This window comes from Pogonomyrmex barbatus, unplaced genomic scaffold (assembly GCF_055798465.1).
Source record: "Pogonomyrmex barbatus isolate J1 unplaced genomic scaffold, ASM5579846v1 scaffold13, whole genome shotgun sequence".
Taxonomy (NCBI): Eukaryota; Metazoa; Arthropoda; class Insecta; order Hymenoptera; family Formicidae; genus Pogonomyrmex; species Pogonomyrmex barbatus.
In genome coordinates this window covers 1,174,727-1,195,887 of record NW_028297109.1, presented here as the reverse complement: position 1 = coordinate 1,195,887, position 21,161 = coordinate 1,174,727, and the positions used below count along the sequence as shown (strand labels likewise).

The following is a 21,161-nucleotide window of genomic DNA, read 5'->3' as shown; positions in this document are numbered from 1 at the left end:
TTCCCCACCTCTCTCTCTCTCTCTCTCTCTCTCTCTCTCTCTCTCTCTCTCTCTCTCTCACTCGTAAATATCCTCCGAAAATTGTAAAAATATTTTAATATGAATAAAGTTTATCAAATATACAAAGATATTTTTTAATAATTGTATTCGTTTGCCTTTCGATTTTAGAATTTATTATTTTTGCTCGAATGTATGAGGAGTTTTATAATATAAGATATAAAAGAACAATCTATATATCACATTGAAAAAGATATGCAAAATAGGAAAAATGAAAAATAATTGTATTAGCCATTAATATATTTCTTGCCTTTTTTATGAAAAATTGTTTTATTATATATTATTATTATAACAATTTTATATATATAATACAAAATGAGGTCAACAAGATATATATATATATATAATACTTTTAAGTTTCTTTGAAATTAATAATAAGAAATTCTATTTATGATACATAATTATATAATTAATAAATTATTCAGTATTATTATTTTCTTCATCTATATAACAATATATATCAATGCTGTTGCATCTACATTTGGTTTTACATATTACAAGCGAATTAACTTGTCAATTAATTTCATAAGCTATCCTATACAATTTGAGTGTTTCTAAAAGGGCTTCATAATTTTATCAATATTTTTTGAAAAAATTTAATAAAATTATATACCCAATAATACATCTATTTTACAATCACATAATTTGAATTTACATCGTTTTTCTTTTAGGCAATACTTACTTTTTAATAATGTAATTTGGAATCTAGAGATATAATTTTTCATTTCTATAGAAATATGATTTTCCGTATAAAACTTTGAAGTTTTTTAATCTCGCTCTGGATAATACTGGATTAATATTTTGGAAAATTGTTGAGCTAACTCCATTGATGATGCGCATAATGTTCTTCTACTCATCATGTCAAATGGGCCTCCTTTTAATGTAAGAATAATGAATTAATTTTATATTAGTTTAACATCTATCTCATACACTTAATCTTAGCTATGATTTATGTATTATATTTTGCAATGATTTACCAGCTGGGTCTATTGACACCCCGCCAGCTTCTCGAACAATAAGATCTCCGGCTGCGATGTCCCACGCATGTATACCAAATTCAAAAGAAACGTCAGCTCCACCGAGAGCAACCATGCACATATTCAGAGCTGCCGAACCGAATGATCGTATTCTGTAGGATAAGTAAATAAATTCACATAAAATTTTTATGGAGAAATATAGCTCATAAATATGATTTACCCATGAACTCGTGCTGTAAGGAGCGTTATATTTTGTGAAACTATTTTCAATTTCTCTGGATCTCTGCTGGTTCCTATCTCTACCATTACCAGTGCCTTATTCAATTCTGTGATAACAATCATTATTTAAAATAATTAGAAGGCAATGTCGATTTATGTGCGTGTGCGTGTATTTAACCCTAATCCTAAGTCTAAAGATCTGAATAATAATAGAATTGTGTATTTCGATTGCAAGTGCATCTACATTTACAAAATGGAGGATTATTTATATATTCTATCAATATTTTATTTTTAATTAAAAATGAAGAGTGGTTTACCCTTTTCGTCAGATACATGAATCGGAGCGCCATTGAGAAAAGCACCCTGACCTTTGCGAGCAGTAAAAAGCTGCTCCAAGATAGGATTATACACTACTCCTATTTCTGTTATTTTATTAATAAGCAACGCAACTGAGATGCACGTGTGCGGTAAACCGTGAACGAAATTCATCGTGCCGTCGATAGGATCAATTACCCACGTCGGAACATCTGTTAATTTTATCTTCTGATCTGAAGCAGTGCTCTCTTCGCCGATAAATCTATTGCATATTTTAAATATAGATATTGAAATTCTGAACTTTTCTTTAATATTATCGAAACAAATACTTTTGATACTTCTCCTTTCCATTACTACTACTACTTTCTTCTTGATGTTTTCAATACTTTACTATTTTAAAATGTTTCTTATGCTATTATGTCATTGAATTATGTTCACTTTTAATATTATAAGATTTTATAACCATTATTGTCAAAAAAGATTCAGAGATTAAAATTGAGCGGCATAAGAATCTTGATTTATCATATGGTAATATGAATTTAGACTTGTAATTTATAGACAACATTCATTAAAAAAGATGCCGATCGAGAATTATATATATGACTAGTAATTAATATTCAAATGTAATCTTACCTATGGTCGGGATATTTGGATGATATGCCATCGATTAAAAGTTTCTCTATCTTTTGATCCCATTCTGTAACTAAGTCAACGTCGCATGATTTTGTAAGCACATCTTTGCGTTGAAAAATCTTTTCCTTAATTATCTGCAGATAAAAGTATAAAACACAATTAAACAATTTAAATCTTTTTACATTCAACGATTTCGCATGCATCTTAATAATTGACAGCTTTCAAAATCAGATGGTTATGAATTGAACATGAGCCATTATAGGAAGAAGAAAACGAACGTGATTCGAAAACGCTTTCTTTTTCCACAACTTTATATTTGTATTTCCCGCTCTTGCCACATCGTGCAAGAATCTTACGCAACTGCAACAAATCATAGCCGGGCTAATTCGTTTACTACTTAAGTCTTAGGCCCGATTGCATCAACGCCATTCCAATTCTTCGCTTAGTTAAGGTTTAGAGTGTTACTTAAAATTTGCTAGCATTGCACGAATGCCACGAAAATATTACTTAGTCTAAGTGGAACTTTTAATAGTAATTTTTCATGTTTCAATAATTTAAGATAACTTGTAATATAGTTATAGATACCGCAAGGACGCAAGAAAAAACCAAATATTTATTTTTATTTGTTAATAATTAAATTATTATATTAAGAAATTGCAAAAAACTGGTGTGTCTAAGAAAAAAATAGAAAATTTTTGATCAAGAAAGATGGAGGAAGAAAGAGAGATTTGTAATAATAATAAAAACGTAAGTTGATTTAATTTATTTAATATACATATAAATTTTAGTTGTGTCATATCTCTTTATTTTTATTAATTATAGATGACTGAGGAAATTGAATCAGAGAAAGAGAGAATATGTAGCACAAATTACACAGCAGAGGAAAAAGCTGTTCTCATAAATGTTATTAGCAAATATAAAAATTGAATCCAAAAAAACAGATAAAATATCGTGGAAGGAAAAAAGTAATACTTGGTAATACAAAAATAATACTTGGAAGACTATCACAAATGAATTATCGGATTATTTCTAAAAAAATTAGAAAATTACTCGTTTTTTGCTAATTATTGTAATTGACATACACTATAATTGTTATATGTTGTAATTTGTAATACAATTTTGTAATAAAGTGTGCATGAGATTTTAAAAATATTTTAAAATAATAAATGTTAAAAACTAATAAGAATATGATATTTTTACCTGTTATGTGCATAATTTAGACGATCTTCAATCTGTTCTAGTATATATATATATATATAAAACAGAATGTTTCTGTAATCGAAATCTTCGAAAAAAATGTAAATCGTTATATTTTTCAAAATAATTAGCACGCACATGTATATTTCGTGATATCTCGTAAACAACTAGATCGAATGCATCTAATTCATCACCATCTTTTAATACATCGAAATGTAAATCCATTTTTCTGATTAACCTCCAATATATAATTTATACAATACGCGCGAATAATGGTGACAACCAATGATAAGATTTCTGTTTCTTAATATTTCTTAAGCAGTACTGAAACTACCGCTTAAAATAAATGCAAGAACACTATAAGTATTATTTATACTTTGGTGCAACAGACTTAAGAGTTTAAGTCCCACTTAAAGTTAAAATAGCATTGGTGCAATCGGGCCTTACTGCTTAAGTTTTTTTATGTGCCATGTTTAACTTAAGATCGTCTTAAGATAACATTTCAATCAATAGGATAGCTGTACGAGCTTATTTAAGATTTTAAATATGAAAACTGACTATGAATACCGGCCATAATATATGTTTATGCTTGGCATCTATCACTTACAGAAAAACGTAATAAGAGATAAGACAAGTTTATCTCACAGAGATAAACGACAAGCAATTTTGCGGATCTTGTGACACATTTCATAAGGCTATATCAAAAGCGAGGGTAATTATACAGTTTAGACTCCTCACCTGAAATATGGATAAGGTAAATGTTAAGTTTTAGATGCCTGTCATCCGATTTCGATAAAATTAGACTCATTTGACGTAGAACATATCACGGATTACTCATTATGTCATTATATTTATTTCATGTTTCGTATGTATTTCCATAATTTCATATTTCGTACCCATTTTGATCGCGAAATGCATCGCGTATTGCCACGGAGCATGCGCACGTGTATGGCGCATGCGCATATCGCTACTGTGTCGGTACATTCAGTCGATTCTTTCGTTTCGTGCAAAACGCGTCGAATGAGCCTAATTTTATTGAAATCGGACGACAGGCCCCTAAACTTAACATTTACCATGGATAAATATTTGTGGAATTGTATAAATTTTATTTTAAAATGAGATCTATAATTGTTCGATTCCACATGGGTTTATGACTTTCCACATAAAGTGAATTTTCACAAGGATTTTGCGAAATCCACTCTTCCCCTCTGCCATACTAAAGGGTAAAACAAAATCTATAATTGTTCGATTCGATTTATGATTTTCCACATAAAGTGAGTTTCCACAAGGGTTTTACGATAGAGAGGATTTCGCAAAATCCTTGTGGAAATTCACTTTATGTGAAAAATCATAAACCTATGTGGAATCGAACAATTACAGACCTCGTTTTGCCCCATAGCTTGGGGGGGGGGAGTGGATTTCGCAAAACCCTTGTAGAAATTTCTGAGAATTCTCACTTTCTGAGAAATCAAATAATTATAGACCTTGTTTTAAAACAAAATTTATAATTATGCAATTTCACAAAAATTTGAAAAACCGCTCTAATATTACACGAAGCGACTGAAACGCATGTGGTCACAGCGCATGCCCATATCGATACATTTCGTCGGTATGACAGATTTATTAACCTAAATAATCATCAATTTTAACGATCAATATCTCGCTTCGCAACGCTTATTTCTGCCAAATTCTTTCGTGCAAAAACGCGTCGAATAAACCTAATTTTATCCATATTTAAGATGAGGAATCTAAACTGTATAATTACCAAATCGAGAAAATATTTTATCGATTGTATCATGGCATGACTACACAAATTGTGGCGTTCTATAAAATGTTTCATATCTGCAATATCTGATCGATTCTGTTGATGGTTGCTTGCTGCTATAGCCACGATATAGAAATTATCGAGTATTCACGTGATCGTGATTTCCCGTTTAGTTGACTTACCGAGCCAGCTCGTTTCACAAGTTGCAAAATCTCGATATAACACTCGTCAACATTCGACATGATTTATTTTGCGTAAGAAACAATAAGAAGTACTTTCGAAAGCTTTCTCTTCACTATACAGCCTCTAGACGGAATTTCGTTATACATGCGCTTGCGCGTCACAAATGACCCCTCAGCGAATTCACTTGAATCTTTTCGTATCGGTACTTGTCGACATAGTAATGTGCTGAGGAATACTGAGGAATGCACGGCAGCTTGCTTGGATGTCATCGCATCCGCTAATCTCCGTGATTTTTAAATAACTTCACACTAACATGGTAACGCAACACGACAATCAGCGATAACTGCTAGTTCTGCAACTTGTCTTCTACAAACCTTCTACCTATTACAGATTCATTTCCGTCAAATCTTTATATGCGATACATGATGTGACATACATAGATAAGAAGCTTACGAACAACAAAAATTTAATTTATTAAAACAATTTTTTTTCATTTTTACATGATGTAAGGAATGGAAAAGAGAGGTAAAAGAAATGATACATTCTTAAACATTTAACAGAATAATCATAATTATAACTTGCATATATACATATATACATACATATATATATATATATATGCATGTATGTGTATCATGCATATATATATATATATATATGTATATATACATATATATGGTCAATATCTCTGTCTTATGTTGTGTTTCATATCTACATACAATACAATACATGTACATTTATTATTACACCTAAAGTTGTTTGTTCCACAAAGAATGATATGTATGTGACATAACTCCCAAAGGAGTACGAGTCAACTTTCATTCATAAGTACATACATTTGTAAAACCTTTTAATTGTGTATTCTTTAAACAGCTAAAGAAAATGGCATTTCCTAGTTTCAAGCTTGTCACAGAATATCAAAATTAATAAAAGCGATAGATAATCTCTCTCTCTCTTTCTCTCTCTCTCTCTCTCTCTCTCTCTATATATATATATATATATATATATATATACACACACGTACACAAGTAATTTCAAGGTATTATATGTACATTAAATAGCAGAAAACAAAATTTTGTCTTTGCATTATGATAAGGACGCATCAATAATAATGCATACGCATCATTTAACTGTGCTACATTCATCCATTAAATAACAGTGATTAATAATTGTGCAATCAGCATGTATCTGTGTATCATCTGCTACTGTGTGTGTGTGTGTGTGTGTGGGGGGGGATATGCGCGCGCGCGCGCGCGCGTATATATTTATTTATTTGTTATGATTTACTTATATTGAGCTTCCTGTTCTGCAATTAATTTCAAGCTTAACTTTGGACTTAAAAAAAAAAAAGGACACTTAGACTATTTATTGGCGATGCTTATGTAAGATATGTATTACACAGTCAACTTTGCGACTCTGAGGACAACGATCAATAATTTAATTCTTAATTCGTAATTCAATAAGTTAATTCTATCAATCTATTCTTTCAATAATTCTTTTCAAGAGGAAGTTCTATTCGAGAGGAACTTTAAAAAAAAAAAGAGACATCCAAACTTTCATTTTGACTTTAAAATTTTAAGTGATGATATCAAATTGATTTTATGAAAGAAATAATATTCTAGACATTTCATAAATTTATACAAAATTTTGTCAAATTTGGTTGTCAAATGATTAATGATTGAATGTCATATAAAATAAAATTCCTATATGTCTTCACTATCATGCAAATACATAGATCGACTCGATTTAATGTGCGATTTATTATTTTATTTTTATGAAAGTATCCGAATTATGCGATATATTTCCGATGAATCGACATGAAAAGTCTTCTCATAAGATACTTTCATTTCTCTATTACAAACAAAAACCGCGCATCTTAAACATATGGCCTTAATTCAAAGAGAAGTTGAATGACTGTCTCATCGGCCAATGTTGATGTATCTCCGATATTCCTGTCACCCGCTGCGATTTTTCTTAGCATACGTCTCATGATTTTGCCAGATCTTGTTTTCGGTAGAGCAGGGGCATGTTGAATGATATCCGGTTGGGCAAATGGACCAATCCTCTCGCGTACTGCTCAAACCATATTTGAAACCATACTTTGAATATATCTTCTTGTATATATTGAGTAACGTATAAAATCAAATCGGTTGGCTCAATAAAACTCACCTTTCTTTTTAAGCTCGCTTTGCAATTTTTCATCAAATGTCGTGCCTGCAGTCGGTGTAATGAAACAATATAGACATTGACCTTTAACAGGATGCGATTTACTGACTACCGCGGCCTCGGCTACAGAGGAGTGTTCTGCCAACACGCTTTCCACTTCAGCCGTTGACATTAGATGACCGGAAACGTTCAACATATCATCAATACGGCCAGTTACCCATAAATATCCATCCACATCGCGTCTTGCTCCTAAAATCATAAATTAAAAGGAAGATCAGATTTATATCATTTTGTGATTTGTATCGCAATTGATCGAAAATTATAGATAAATTTTCGAATTTTAATTTTAAATGAAACAGAGAAGGAAAGATTTTTTCTATTCTCTTTAATTTAAAAAATCTATAATAGGATTCAAAGATACAAATGTCTATGGCTAAATAAGAGTATATATTGCTTCGAGTGCATAATACTCCATATTTTTCTCTTTCTCTGAATTTCTCATCTGAAATTAGGTTACAAACAATTCATCATAATGCCTTACTATTCATGCTTTACTATTAGATAATCGATTCCGATAATCGAACCTGAATGTTAAATGTGTATGCAAGTTACATAAGGTCACATGTAAATCTGGTCAAAATTATCAGATGATATAATTATCGTCGATTGCAATTAAATCGTAAAATCTGTGCGTATTTACAAAATTTTTAAAATAAACATTTAATCCAATGATGATAGCAATGTGATAAATATAAACGCGATAAATATAAAAGTTTCAATTTGTATATAACAAAATGGCACTTCAAAAGAGCTTGTCAAATATTTGATAGCAGAGACGACTTTGGAAGCCGACATCGATTTATTTAGGTCGATATCCTCTACCATGCTACCCATTCCGCATCAAACACGTGAGATCAGATGAAGGAACGAGTTATCACGGTTGTTCAATACTCAAAGCTGTTGATGTCAATAATTTGATTACTCCTCGATTGATAAAGTCAAAGCTGAAAATTTTTGAACAAGATGAAACTTAGATAGAACAACTTAGATAAAACAAGATAGAAACTTCTGAATTGATTGTATCGCACAAAAAAGAAGTCAAGATTCGGTATTAACTCTATTCTCGAGGTCTCAATAGCTTATTGCAAAGTCGCTAAAAAAGATTTGTCGCTTTACGGATAATTATCGGTCGTTGTTTTTCAGAGCTAAATTAATTTGATCGATTATATGAACAGATTTTTCATCTTTTACGATCGCTTATCTCTGGTGTCTCGTATTTCAGATACATTGTCGAATTGACCAAAAACGATACATTGTACATGGCCCGAGTTTTAGCATAATCAGCAGAAAACAGTATGTCGGCAATAATTTATCATGTCAAGAATTCGCAATATTGCCCTTAGATACATGTGTACTTGCCAAACAAAACCAAATACATCATTTAATCGTTAAATTGTTGAAATGTTCGACTTTATTTTCTTGCATATTCAATGTCAAAAGTTTCAGGTGCCAAGAGTGTGCTCGTACAAATGGCCACCGAGATTTATTGAGTATTGGAGAGAAAAATTGTTCATGCTAAGCAAATACGTAACTTATTTCCAGATGATGGAGCTTTCATTCCGAATTTGGAGAATGACAAAGCCATCTTGATCTTTCGAAATGCGTGCATCATAGGCAGATTACAAAGGCATAATTAAGATAGCGTTGGATATGATAGTGAGTGCTTTTTATAAAGAGAATTTTGCTATTCATTTTATACTCGAAACATTTTTTTCTTTCTTTCATCATCGATTGTCGATAATAGTATTCTAAAGAAATTTCATGTTTATATCTTATATAGACATAAAAGAATGATCGATATTTAAGACGGATGGCATATAAGGAAGATTCTGATCCTACCAATTACTTGGAGACCGAAGCTTTACGGAATGGATAATCTAAAGTATCTTTTGGAATTCCCAGCGATAGTCTCGATCGAAGATCCTTTCGATTTAGAAGAGATTGGAATGGTTGGTTGACGATCAAGGAATTCAAAGTCAGTGATGATCTTACCGCGATGAATATCAAGAGAATCAAAAAAGCGAAAAAAAAAAATGTTGCGAATTATTTCATGAGAATATCGCAAATCGACACTGTGACAGAGATCATTGATTGCACAGGAATGGACTGGGGCTATATTGAACTCATGATGAAACGGAAGACAATTTTGTCGCTGATTTAACAGTTAGACTTTTCAGTAGCCAATTCAAAGCTGGGGTATTTTGCAGGTAACGCAAACAAATATAACGAAATATAAAAAAATATAAAATCGAGAATAACTCTCTCTCTCTCTCTCTCTCTCTCTTTCTCTCTCTCTCTCTCTCTCTCTCTCTCTCTCTCTCTCGTGCGTGCACGCGCACATAAGAGGGAGGGATACAAGAGGTATTTTAAATTCTGTCTTATGTCGAATGTTAATTCATCTCATTGTTGCTAATTTATTTTCTAGTCGAGTTATTCTTTTTTTTAACGACGGTTACGATAAAAATCACTTGTTCACGATACTGTAATAATTACAGAGATAAAAAATGGCCAAGTACAATCAGATATTGAGAATTGAAGAAAAATTCAATAAAGATGTCAAATATGTTGTAACAAGATATCAGAACTCTTAATAGAAAGATAACGCAAATAATCAAAATATATACAAGGATTGGAAAGAAAGAAAAAAGGTAAAAGAGCGAACAATACTTACCATCTCCTGTACAATAAAATCCATTGAATCGATCAAAGTATGTATTTTGGAAACGCTGGTGATTTCCGTACAGAGTCCGCATCATACCCGGCCATGGTCGACGGAAGACAAGATAACCTTCTCCTTCGCCCTCGATCACGCGACCATCCTCATCGAGAAGCTCTGGCAGAACTCCAAAGAAAGGAAATGTCTACATATTTGTATCATACATTACATTAGAAATAAGTCATTCATTATGCAAAAAATATTAACGGAAAAATTATTTACCGCTGAACCTGGTTTCATAGGTGTGGCACCTGGCAGCGGTGTAATTACATGACCACCAGTTTCCGTTTGCCAGAAAGTATCTGCTATACTGCACTTGCCATGGCCAATGAGATTATAAAACCAGAGCCAAGCTTCGGTATTAATTGGTTCGCCGACTGAACCAAGAACCTGAAATGAATATGTGTATAATTTTCCATATGTTAAATACATCTCTTCTCCTTTTTTCGATTGACGAATAAATTTACCTTAAGTGTAGACAAACTGTGCTTCTTCACAAGATCATCGCCAAATTTCATTAGTGATCTGATGGCTGTTGGCGCCGTGTAAAATTGTGTAACCTTATATTTATCGATGATGGACCAATATCGATCATTCTCCGGATAAAAGGGTGTACCCTCAAACTGTCAATCGCGAATATAAATTAAAGAAGTAAAACACTGAGAATGACACATAAATGGTTTACATGAGACGGTAAATGTATATAGGAAACATCACGCATACGTACTATAACAGATGTTGCACCATTCGCCAACGGACCGTAAACCACATAAGTGTGTCCTGTGATCCAGCCACAATCAGCGGTACACCAATAAATATCACCTGGATGATAGTCAAAAACATATTTGAAAGTTGTTGCCGCGTAAATTAAATATCCCGCAGTAGTATGGAGAACACCCTTTGGTTTTCCAGTAGAGCCACTGTATGGACACAAAAGAACGACACAGTCAGAAGGGCCTATTAGAAGAACTATGCTTTTTTTTTCTTTTTGGAAAAAAGAGGATACTATCTTTTACTATCGACAGCACTCTATTTTGAGCTCGATATAAACATGACTGTGATAGATATAACATGAAAGGAATTTTTACCTAGTATAAAGGATAAAAAGTGGATCCTCGGCAGCCATCCAAATTGGATAACAGCTTGCCTCCGCCTCCTCCATTTCATCATGCCACCAAATGTCTCGATCGTCATCCCAAGAAATATTAGTCACCTCCATGGCCGTACCATTACTAGTACCATTCATTCCGTTTACCTTACCCTGAGGATTATTGAGTCTTCTCAGATGCGCGACAACGATACAATTTTCGAGTTGATGACCATGCTTCTTAATTTTATCTGCAGCTTCATCACAAATATTTTTCAATAGAAGTAATTTCTCGCCTCTCCACACACCATCAGTGGTGATGAGAATTTTGGCCTTGGAATCAAGGATACGTTCTGCTAACGAATCAGATGAATATCCTGCGAACTGCGATCATATATATGATCTTTTTTTTCTCCTATTGACTCTATAGTCCATCAGCTGTTGATAATATTTACTTACCACTACACTATGAACTGCCCCTATCCTCGTACAAGCTAGCATAGCAATCGGTAGTTCCAAAATCATCGGCATATAAAGCACTACTTTATCCCCCTTGGAAATACCCTTTGACTTGAGAACATTCGCAAATCTGCATGTCTCCTCGAGTAATTTTCTATATGTTAATCGCGAATAATCTTCCGGATCGTTTCCTTCCCTGTCAATACAATGAATATCTGATAATGACAAATCTCAACATGGATGAAAATTTATTAAATTCGAGGAAAATATAAACGGAAAAAATTGATGTCGATTCGCAGTTTTGCTTGCGAGATAAATTGCAAGTAACGCAAGAAAGACAGCAAGGATGTATCACGTGTTTAATTATGCGCATTTAGATCATTTAGAGCTCAATTTCATTTACAATCAATTTTAATACGTTTTACACGTATCTTTACAGGATTTCAAACGATATCTCTATTACAAAGAAAGTCAAACTTTCTTGAAATCACGAGGATCGCGATGATTATACATCTTTTGAAAAGTTTTACATCAGTGGGCGTAACATGCTAAGACTTTAAGAATCATCCAATCGGCTACGTGAAATATGCTGTCCCCGACTATCCCGACTATAGAAGATGAAAATTTGACAAGTTTGTAGCTAGCTACGACATTGCAAGTCGTTAATTAATCGATAAAATGAGATTTCCCAATAAGCAGAATGTCTAAAATCGACATATAAGACAACTTTAAGATATCTTTAAGAAACATCTTCAAAATATCTCATAAAGAACTCTGAAAGATATCTTGAAATTATCGTCGACTTTGAATATTTCTGGATTGGATATTCTGGATTGGAATGACATAATACTTTTGGTCTTGTGAGGAGCTATTTGAGATGGAATAAATCATGTCGAAGACATAAAAAAAATGTAAGAATCAATAATGCTGGATCCATATATCATTTAACTGACATCAGTTTCTTAAATATTGTTATATATATCTCATAGATGAGCGTAAGATTAACTAGATCTTGTTGTTAATCCGACAATTAAGAAGTTCTACGTAGATATTATCGTTCAACGATGTTGCGCGTTACATGAAACGCGTCTTCTGAAAATGGCCTTCATTTCTCTCGGCCTTTCCTCTCTAAACTCAGGGCTGGGCGATACTGATTCATGATTATACACGTCGTTAACATACTGTTTTATACTTATCATTCTGTATTTGAATTTGATTGTATTTTTATGTTTCCATTAATCCCCCGTCTGTCTCGCCTCGCTTGCTTATCTCATTGATCGTCGATGATCGATAATCGACGAATAACATAGATCCAAGATCGTTTTTCATTGAGAGAGTTTACTCGAGTTTATCCTTAATCTTAAATAGTTTATCTGAGTTTGCACATTTACGAGTGACGGAAAAAGAGAAATATATCTCGGATATCTGCGTGGTCGAGAGCGATTGAGAACGAGAGTGAGTGAGTGAATGAGTGAGTGAATGAGTGAGTGAGTGAGTGAGTGAGTGAGTGAGTGAGAGAGAGAGAGAGAGCCTTTGCAGCAAAATTTTCAGTGAGAATCGCGTGATCGCGAATCATGATATCGCGCGTATGAAAGCTGACGTAACGAATGACGCGATCGCGCGCGACGCTTCGCTAGCCAATGGAGACGCAGGTGTAAGCCATGTTTCAAATTTTTTGACAAATAGATGAGCATCGTCCGATGCGAAATCGCGCGATCCAATACGATTTCAATGTCGCATGGTCGCGTGTGCGAGACAAAACGATAATGCAAAATTGCATCATCGTTCACAAATAAGAAATGCAAGCTTTAGAAGCTTTGATTCTTAGAAATACTCTGTGAGTATACGGTACTGGCTTTCGTTCTTGCATTATCGATGGTAATCAATTGTGAACGCTAAACGGTAATCTGACGCGTAGCGCGTAGGTAGACCGGTAGTAAATCAAATATGTATGAAGCGTGATATCGCGAAACTTCGTGCTTCTTCACTTATGTCTTGCGTCTTGCGTTTCATGCGTCTTACGAATTTTTCGCAAGCACAGAGTTTCTAGAGGTTTTCACTGGCGTCATTAAAGGTATTAGATCGCCACACTAGCGCATTAAAGAAACAATAATAAAAGTGGATCGCGCAATAACATAAAATATACAATTTTACGCAAGTGACGCAAGCTTAACGCGTTCGAATGACTTGCATCTACCATTCGAGGATATACTTTGCATGAAAATGAAGTCCATCGGACTCGAACTCGAACTCGGATACGGGCATGAACAATTAGCTCGTACGCGAATTTGTATCGCGCGCTTCGATTTCGTCCAACTAACTAAACTTGATCAACTCATATTCTTAACTGCACCTTACCAATAAAATGCAATTTTATCGCCGTTTCCACTCTTTACATTTTTATCGAGTAAATTGAAGCTTATGTTTGTCGACGCTCCTTCCATCCACTTGATGAAAACATCACCTTTGCTCAGATCGAAATTGTACGAAAAGAACTTGTCATCTATCGCTGGCGTTTCCCAGTAAAACTGTTTAGCGATTTCACCCCAGAACTGCACCGGATCCTGTATAGATCTAAAGGAGGAAAACAACAAAGAACAATATATATCAACTTGAATAATATATATCCGTGTATATCGGCATTACTATACGCATTCACTCCTCTTCGCATCGCCTCTCTTATGATATATGGAAACGATCCATAATCGTTATATCGCATAGTATATACAACCTGTACATATGTACGTTTAATATATATATATATATATATATATATATATAATTATAATATATATATATATAAATATATATATATATATATATATATATATATATATATATTATATTAAACGTACATATGTACAGGTTGTATATACTATGCGATATAACGATTATATATTTTATATATATATATATATATATATATATATATATATATATATAAAATAATAATTCTTAAAATTTGAATATTGTGATAAGAACACATTGTAATAAGAACTGTAAGATTCGTGTTTAACAACTCAATTCACTTCCTTTCTCTTACGTAAGACGATTCTTTGTTCTGCTTTATTTACAAATTTATGCACGTTCGGTGCACCCGCGAATTGTGCACATTGCCGCGTGCATTTCCGCATTAATTAGACAAACTCGCGCTCCCTCCTCCGGTGGAATACATTATGGATGAAATAAATAGGTCTTAAATTTATATCAAGGCTACGTGAAGGTAATTAAAACAAAAATTATTGGAATACTTCTATTTAAGAAACTCGCTTGGATCGCATTTGACAAAAAATTGTGGTTATAATAGGAATTAAACTAAAATCAGAGAGACGGAGAAGAAAAGTCTAGCGAGATATATGGAAGAGTAGTGGCGCGATATGGGACATTTCCCGTATTTCTTCGTGTCCGCTTCGCGCCAAGAAGCGCTCTTTCCTTCACCGAGAATTTTATCCCACCCCTATGGGATCAATATCGTACGCTTGCTATTCGTGCCGTTTATAGAAGGTTCACATTAAAGCCCGAAATAAATTTCAATCATAAATTTCCGGAGTTTTCGGGGTTTCTACAATAATAAATTATGCCGTAATACGCAAAAATGCGTTCTTTCCTCGCAAGTCAACATCTCCTTCAAGACCTTGATCTCGATATGCTCGTGACTCTTTCATCTAATATGCCATTTGTCATTGGTTCTAGCCAAATTAATCAAGCTAAACACTTTGCCGAGATGCCTATGACACTTTTATCGTCTATTTGTTCTTTAAGCATTCCTATAGCATTTCGCAGCGTCTTTGCGTCACGACTCGACTCGCAGCCTGCAGCTTGATTCATTCCCGAGCGAATTCCATCTTCGATTCGATGCGTAAAAACTTAGTTTCGAAAGAACCGAAGAGAATGACACGCAATGACAACTGCTTCGTACATATGTATGATATTAAAGTTTTACATTTTTACTCACCTTTCATGCATTCGCTTGTACTGTTCCATGCTACCGCAATGCGATTTCCTCGCGAGCTCCGAATTGGGGTAGTACATTTTCTCCGCCATGTTTCACCTCCCTTCTCTTGATTCAAATCAATGCTCTGACGAGACTGACGACTAATATGAAATGTTCGCAAATATAAAAAGGATCAAAAAAGATATCGTTCTACAATTTGTCGGCTATTATATTCGTGGTGGAATATACCGTGTGAGAGACCGTGTGATGCCGTGTCAGAGCTATAAGAGATTGTTGGGGAGTCGCGACAAGGCTCGAGCGCTTTCCAAGAGCGTCTACCACCTTACCGGCCGATAAACCGCGACTGAAACTGAATGCGCGCGACACAATCGGTGCGCCGGCTGCGCCGACGAGAGTGAACGGAACAGTGGTGAGCAGTGATGAATAGTAATGAACGATAATGAGCATAGGCTAGCACAGGTGAACGATGGTAAGAGGGCGAATCGCGCGCGTCACGCGGGTCGTGGTCGCGATATTCGCACAATCAGTTCACTAGCGGTACTCGATTATTTGCGTACATTTCTGTCTATTTATCTGATTGTTTACGTAGGTGGTGCGTAATGATGGTCAATGGATTTTTCTTTTTTTTCATTAAAGTATCTCAAAGTTTTCTTCTCTTAATCGATATCACTTTCGAATTTATCAATTTATCATCACTTAAAAAAGAGCATTTATCTTGATCAATTAACCGTTTAATTCTTTAATTCTTTTTTCTCTTTTGCGAAATGTTGAAGCGAGTACCCGCGCATATTTATCATTAAGTACAATTTACTTCCCAGTAAATCAGGAATGTAACTGCTATATAATATAGATGTAAATATACATGTTTTTACATCTATGTTATATAGCAATTACATCATGGCTAGGTTATTTCATTAGCGATATTTCGATACATAATGTATATCGGATCGAAAATAATTATACTATAGACGAAAAGTCATTGTTTTTTAGTGAATAGAGATTATCGTCACTTATTACGCATACATATGTGTAAGAAATCCAGAAGCGAAAAAGATCTTTCGATGTCGTGTATTCACAAAGAATATATTTGACATAATAATAGAATCGACACAAAGCAGAAAATAGTGATTGTTGCGCGTGTACATATATATATCTATACATATTTTCATCTATATTTCGCAGTTTTAAAGACATCGCTGATCAAGTTTTACACGGGATCCAAAGTTTTTTTTCTTTCCCTCGTTCCTTCCTTCCTTGCGCGAATTTTGTTACTTAGATCAAAACAAGAAATAATTTCACTATTTTTGCTTTCATTTTTTTACTTTCATAAGTAAAAAATATCAATAATAAATATAAATAAATAAATATAAATATAAATACAATTTAATACATTATTTTCATTATATACTGTCTAAATTAATTTGGCTTTCCGAAAATTATTCCGAAAATTTCATAACTTTTCGTTCGGATTTTAAGTATCCTGGTTTCTCATAGAGCATTTTTCAAGAAACGGAATCCGTTCTAACCTTATTTTTTTTGTAACGTAAATTTGCATTATTTATTTTTTTATAATCGTCGAGACGAAAGAAATTAATAATTTTTTAAACAGAGTTTAAAGGAAAAGAAACTATATTGATATAAATTTTATTTCAGATTATTTCGCTGCTCCAGCAATAGTGGACTATTGGACATGGAACGTGTGTCTGTAAATACGAGCAAAAGGTAATTAAATTTATAAATTTATATATTCTATTCGACAAATTTTGTGTTATAATTTTTTTATATTTTATTTTTCCAGGACATACACTATAAAACTTACATATATGAAATTATATGGAATATCTAATGGATATGAGGGGTTCAACTACATAAATAAATAATATGCTAATATATAATACAACAGAGAGGGATCCGATAGCACACAATGCTGATTGTCCAATTAAATATAAAATTTTCTGATTGGTGGTCCATTGGAAAATTCCTAAGCAGCGGTTGATGTATGTGGATGTATACGCTAACGGGATCCTTCCAATACATCATACAGTATGTATATAATATAATTAATTTCTGTGATAATTTCTGTGATATTATCATGGTATCTCTATTTATAGGTACATGTAAATATATTGTATTTGTGCAGTGTTTATTTTTGTTTGTCTTTATTAATTTTACATACCTATTTAATCATTTAATTATCATTTAATATCTATTTCAAATTTTTATATGAAAAGATTACATGTCAACCCTACAATTTATTTTAGTTTGCACTCCACTATTAGATGGCAGTGTCTCATCTTTTGTTGCTCATCTTATATACAGAGCTTTCATTTCTCTTAGTATATGTTCTGTGATCGCGATTTACCTCACCAGTAAAGACCTATTCACATCAAAATATTTCAAAAACTACACTGAAGGCAATTTCATGACTGTAAATATAATCTTAATATTTAGCAAAATAAAGAGGAATGAACTTAGAAATAAATATATATTCCTATTCGTGCAAAGAAGATAAATACATCAACGGCAATAAGGAAGACAATTGTACAACTAATAATTGTCAATTGCAACAATTTATTAATTTATTTGAATTAATTATTTATTTGAAATATATAAACTTTCTCATTTTATTTAAAAAATTTCTCTGTAAAAAATTTCAATGTCTGTATTTCAAACAAACAGGAGCATAAGAGGTAAGCCGGCTTTAAGAGCTAAGCTCGCTTGAAGACGTCCAAAGTAATGAGCTGCAATTCATCGAAGAGTATGAGTCGTTAAATGAGTCTGCATCTAACAAAGGAGTTTACACATCAAATTTTGCAAGAAAAAAACGTTCTTTAATCATAAAAACTATAAATCACAATTCAGGTAATGAAGCTGGTAAAGAGAATATAAATGGCGGAAGTGATAACTATTTTAAATGTGATATTAGATAGATAAATTTTCTGAAAATGTTATAGTTGACTAAATGACGTTTATTTATGGCAAGTTTAATAAATAATAAAAAATGTAAATACAATATTTTGTTTCCTTTCCGATTCACTCTATTTTTTAAGTATTACATCTTCTCAGTTTACATCTTGACTTACATCTTGACTATAATGTGTTATAATATACTAACAATTTATCTTCGTAAAAAATTTGAATATTTATCTACAACGAAATACATAATCATTAAAAATTAAAATTAAAATCTTCTATTGCCAGATTTAAAACCCCAAAAAATGCGACCATTTTACCAATTAATATGCCGTATAGATTAAGAAATACTAGATTTTCACCATTTAACTATGTCAGCTGATGGTGAAAAGTTTTACGCTAAATATCTCACGCTTTCATCGAAATTAAAATTACGTAATCACAAAATGATGAAATTCACATGAAATTCGTCACTTCTCACTGATTCGTTCTAGAGGAAAACTTACGTGATCGATGTCCATAGCCATGATATTCATGAAGTGTCGATACAAATATTCAACAAATATGTAAAATATATCTGTACTAATATGTTTTACATATTTGTTGAATATTTGTATCGACATTTCGTGAATATAGCACGGAACAGAACCACAAAATCGTGAACATAGCCGTGTTACCTATCGACCAATTTCGTGGATATAGCATGGAACAAAACCACAAAATCATGGACATAGCACGGAACAAAACCACAAAATTATGGACATAGGCGTGTTACCTATTGACCAATTTCGTGGACATGATTATATAGTTCAATATCCACGTTTCGGCGCTTCAAAATAAGATAAGGGCCGTGGCACATAAAAAAACTTAAGCAGTAAGGAAATCAATCATTACATACATATCATTAAGCCTAGTCTACAATGATATAACATGAGGCTATAAAGCTGTAAGGCGTGGTTGTAAAAACCTACTTAAATGAATTATTTTTATTTCTTATGCTTAACAACGTCATGCTTAACTTACGTCACGGTATAATTGTGCTGTATACGTTGTTAAGCATAAGAAATGAAAATAATTCATTTAAATAGGTTCTTACAATCACGCCTTACAGCCTTATAGCCTTATGTTATGTCATTGTAGACTAGGCTTTATGAGTTTGCTACTGGGGATCAATCATGTATCTTTACGTGAAATTTTTCACTTTTCATTTTTCACTTTTTACTTTTCATTTTTCACACTTTGACATTTCATATGAAACTTTTCACGTACAGCGATTATGTATGTAGCTTGGATGCGTGGAAAGTGAAATCATGAAACATAGGTTATAGGTTTTATAGCTAATGAAAATTATTTTATTGGTATAATATTATATACATCTTTTAATAACCAATTGTATGTGTCTACATATATTTAATCCTAACGCAGCTCTAATCTTCTCTAATTCCGAAGCATATTTATTAATTCCCTAGATTTCCGCCTTTCCGCCACCAAAGTACATGGCGAAAAAGTTTACGTGAAAAATTTCACATTTTCACGTTTGAGAGAGTTACATGATCCCGCAAAATCGTATATGATCGTAAAGTTTACATGAAACTTTTCACGTTTCCATCCTAGGAAAGCTACATCGACCCCCTGCTTATGTTACTACGTTATCGACTATGATTGGCTAATTCGCTTACTGCTTAGATCTTACTGTTTAAGTTTTTCTATGTGCCACGGTCCTAATAAGTAAATTCGCGACCGTGGTCGCTCTCAGGCTTCTCTTTGATATAATACACCGTTTTATGCTGGATTTAGACCAGCGCGATGACACGCGATGCGCGATATGCGAGTGTACAGCTTTTTTCGAAAAAACTATAAACTTATTGGATATCGCGCATCGCGTTTCGCGTTATCGCGCTAGTCTGAATCCAGCATTATTAATAATCCTAGCCTTATAACTTTGACCATCAGATATTTGCATTATGAATTTTTCGGAACAAAAAGCTATGAAATTTTTGGAATGATGCTGATTAGCTGTTGTGCATTTTACCTTTCCAATTCCGTTTTCTATGCCCATGGGACAGTACCGTAGGGCTTGTTTTACAATACGTCGTATGTCAGTGTCGCAAGCCGTAAGCCACAAGAATTGACCAATCACAGACGAATGTGGAGAGAATACCTGATTGTGATTGTCCCATTCTTACAGCCTACGATATCGATAGACAACGGATTGTATTTTTTCATTTAATTATATTAAACAATAAATATTTAATTAAATATCCATAATGTGTAAATAAATTTTATTAAATTTCATTAAATATTAATTGTGAATCTAATTAACAATTAATATTTATATTAATATTTATATTAATTATTTATATTAACAATTAATATTTGTATTAATTGTTAATTAAATTAACAATTAATTAAATTAGTTAATTAAATTGACAATTAATATTTAATGAAATTTAATAAAA

At 32.9% G+C, this 21,161-nt stretch overlaps 2 protein-coding genes and 2 long non-coding RNA genes across 27 annotated transcripts; 1 reads left to right on the top strand and 3 right to left on the bottom strand.

The window, feature by feature from the left end:
• Positions 1 to 279: 279 nt before the first annotated feature.
• LOC105425648 (inositol monophosphatase 1) lies at positions 280 to 5,486 on the bottom strand. Of its 2 annotated transcripts, none has more exons than XM_011636505.2 (6): positions 5,346 to 5,486; positions 2,202 to 2,335; positions 1,571 to 1,830; positions 1,255 to 1,360; positions 1,035 to 1,186; positions 280 to 931 (listed from the first exon to the last, which is right to left on the bottom strand). In XM_011636505.2, the coding sequence occupies exons 1-6, from the start codon at positions 5,403 to 5,405 to the stop codon at positions 825 to 827; spliced, it is 819 nt and encodes a 272-aa protein (XP_011634807.1). In that variant the 5' UTR covers positions 5,406 to 5,486; the 3' UTR covers positions 280 to 824. The 2 variants fall into 2 exon arrangements, with proteins under 2 accessions (XP_011634807.1, XP_088928128.1); XM_089072002.1 differs by lacking the exon at positions 5,346 to 5,486 and adding an exon at positions 4,006 to 4,104.
• LOC112552502 (uncharacterized) lies at positions 4,406 to 18,802 on the top strand. 23 transcript variants are annotated; one of them, XR_016138178.1, is made up of 7 exons: positions 4,480 to 4,494; positions 4,956 to 5,007; positions 8,795 to 8,865; positions 9,115 to 9,228; positions 9,353 to 9,779; positions 10,068 to 10,220; positions 10,317 to 10,733. It is a non-coding gene; the product is annotated as an uncharacterized LOC112552502 (long non-coding RNA). The 23 variants fall into 23 exon arrangements; XR_016138172.1 differs by lacking the exons at positions 4,480 to 4,494; positions 4,956 to 5,007 and adding exons at positions 5,523 to 5,662; positions 5,737 to 5,871; XR_016138182.1 differs by lacking the exons at positions 4,480 to 4,494; positions 4,956 to 5,007 and adding an exon at positions 5,737 to 5,871 and having other exon boundaries at positions 9,353 to 9,521; positions 9,672 to 9,779.
• AcCoAS (acetyl coenzyme A synthase) lies at positions 7,088 to 15,929 on the bottom strand. The gene is made up of 10 exons (XM_011636506.2): positions 15,790 to 15,929; positions 14,193 to 14,408; positions 11,835 to 12,030; positions 11,377 to 11,759; positions 11,016 to 11,208; positions 10,756 to 10,911; positions 10,511 to 10,678; positions 10,244 to 10,433; positions 7,516 to 7,761; positions 7,088 to 7,419 (listed from the first exon to the last, which is right to left on the bottom strand). Exons 1-10 carry the CDS (start codon positions 15,876 to 15,878, stop codon positions 7,223 to 7,225), a joined length of 2,034 nt encoding a protein of 677 aa, XP_011634808.2. The 5' UTR covers positions 15,879 to 15,929; the 3' UTR covers positions 7,088 to 7,222.
• LOC148937535 (uncharacterized) lies at positions 18,344 to 19,715 on the bottom strand. Its single transcript, XR_016138191.1, has 2 exons — positions 19,065 to 19,715; positions 18,344 to 18,936 (listed from the first exon to the last, which is right to left on the bottom strand). It is a non-coding gene; the product is annotated as an uncharacterized LOC148937535 (long non-coding RNA).
• Positions 19,716 to 21,161: the final 1,446 nt, after the last annotated feature.

Coding starts and splice junctions, on each gene's coding strand:
- AcCoAS (XM_011636506.2), bottom strand. CDS start 15,878: ATGGCGGAGAAAATGTACTACCCCAATTCGGAGCTCGCGAGGAAATCG. Junction 10,912..11,015: donor ATGGTGCAACATCTGTTATA/GTACGTATGCGT, acceptor CGCGATTGACAG/TTTGAGGGTACACCCTTTTA. Junction 7,420..7,515: donor AAGCGAGCTTAAAAAGAAAG/GTGAGTTTTATT, acceptor TGGTTTGAGCAG/TACGCGAGAGGATTGGTCCA.
- LOC105425648 (XM_089072002.1), bottom strand. CDS start 4,089: ATGAAATGTGTCACAAGATCCGCAAAATTGCTTGTCGTTTATCTCTGT. Junction 1,361..1,570: donor TCATGTATCTGACGAAAAGG/GTAAACCACTCT, acceptor TTGTTATCACAG/AATTGAATAAGGCACTGGTA. Junction 932..1,034: donor GGTGTCAATAGACCCAGCTG/GTAAATCATTGC, acceptor TTACATTAAAAG/GAGGCCCATTTGACATGATG.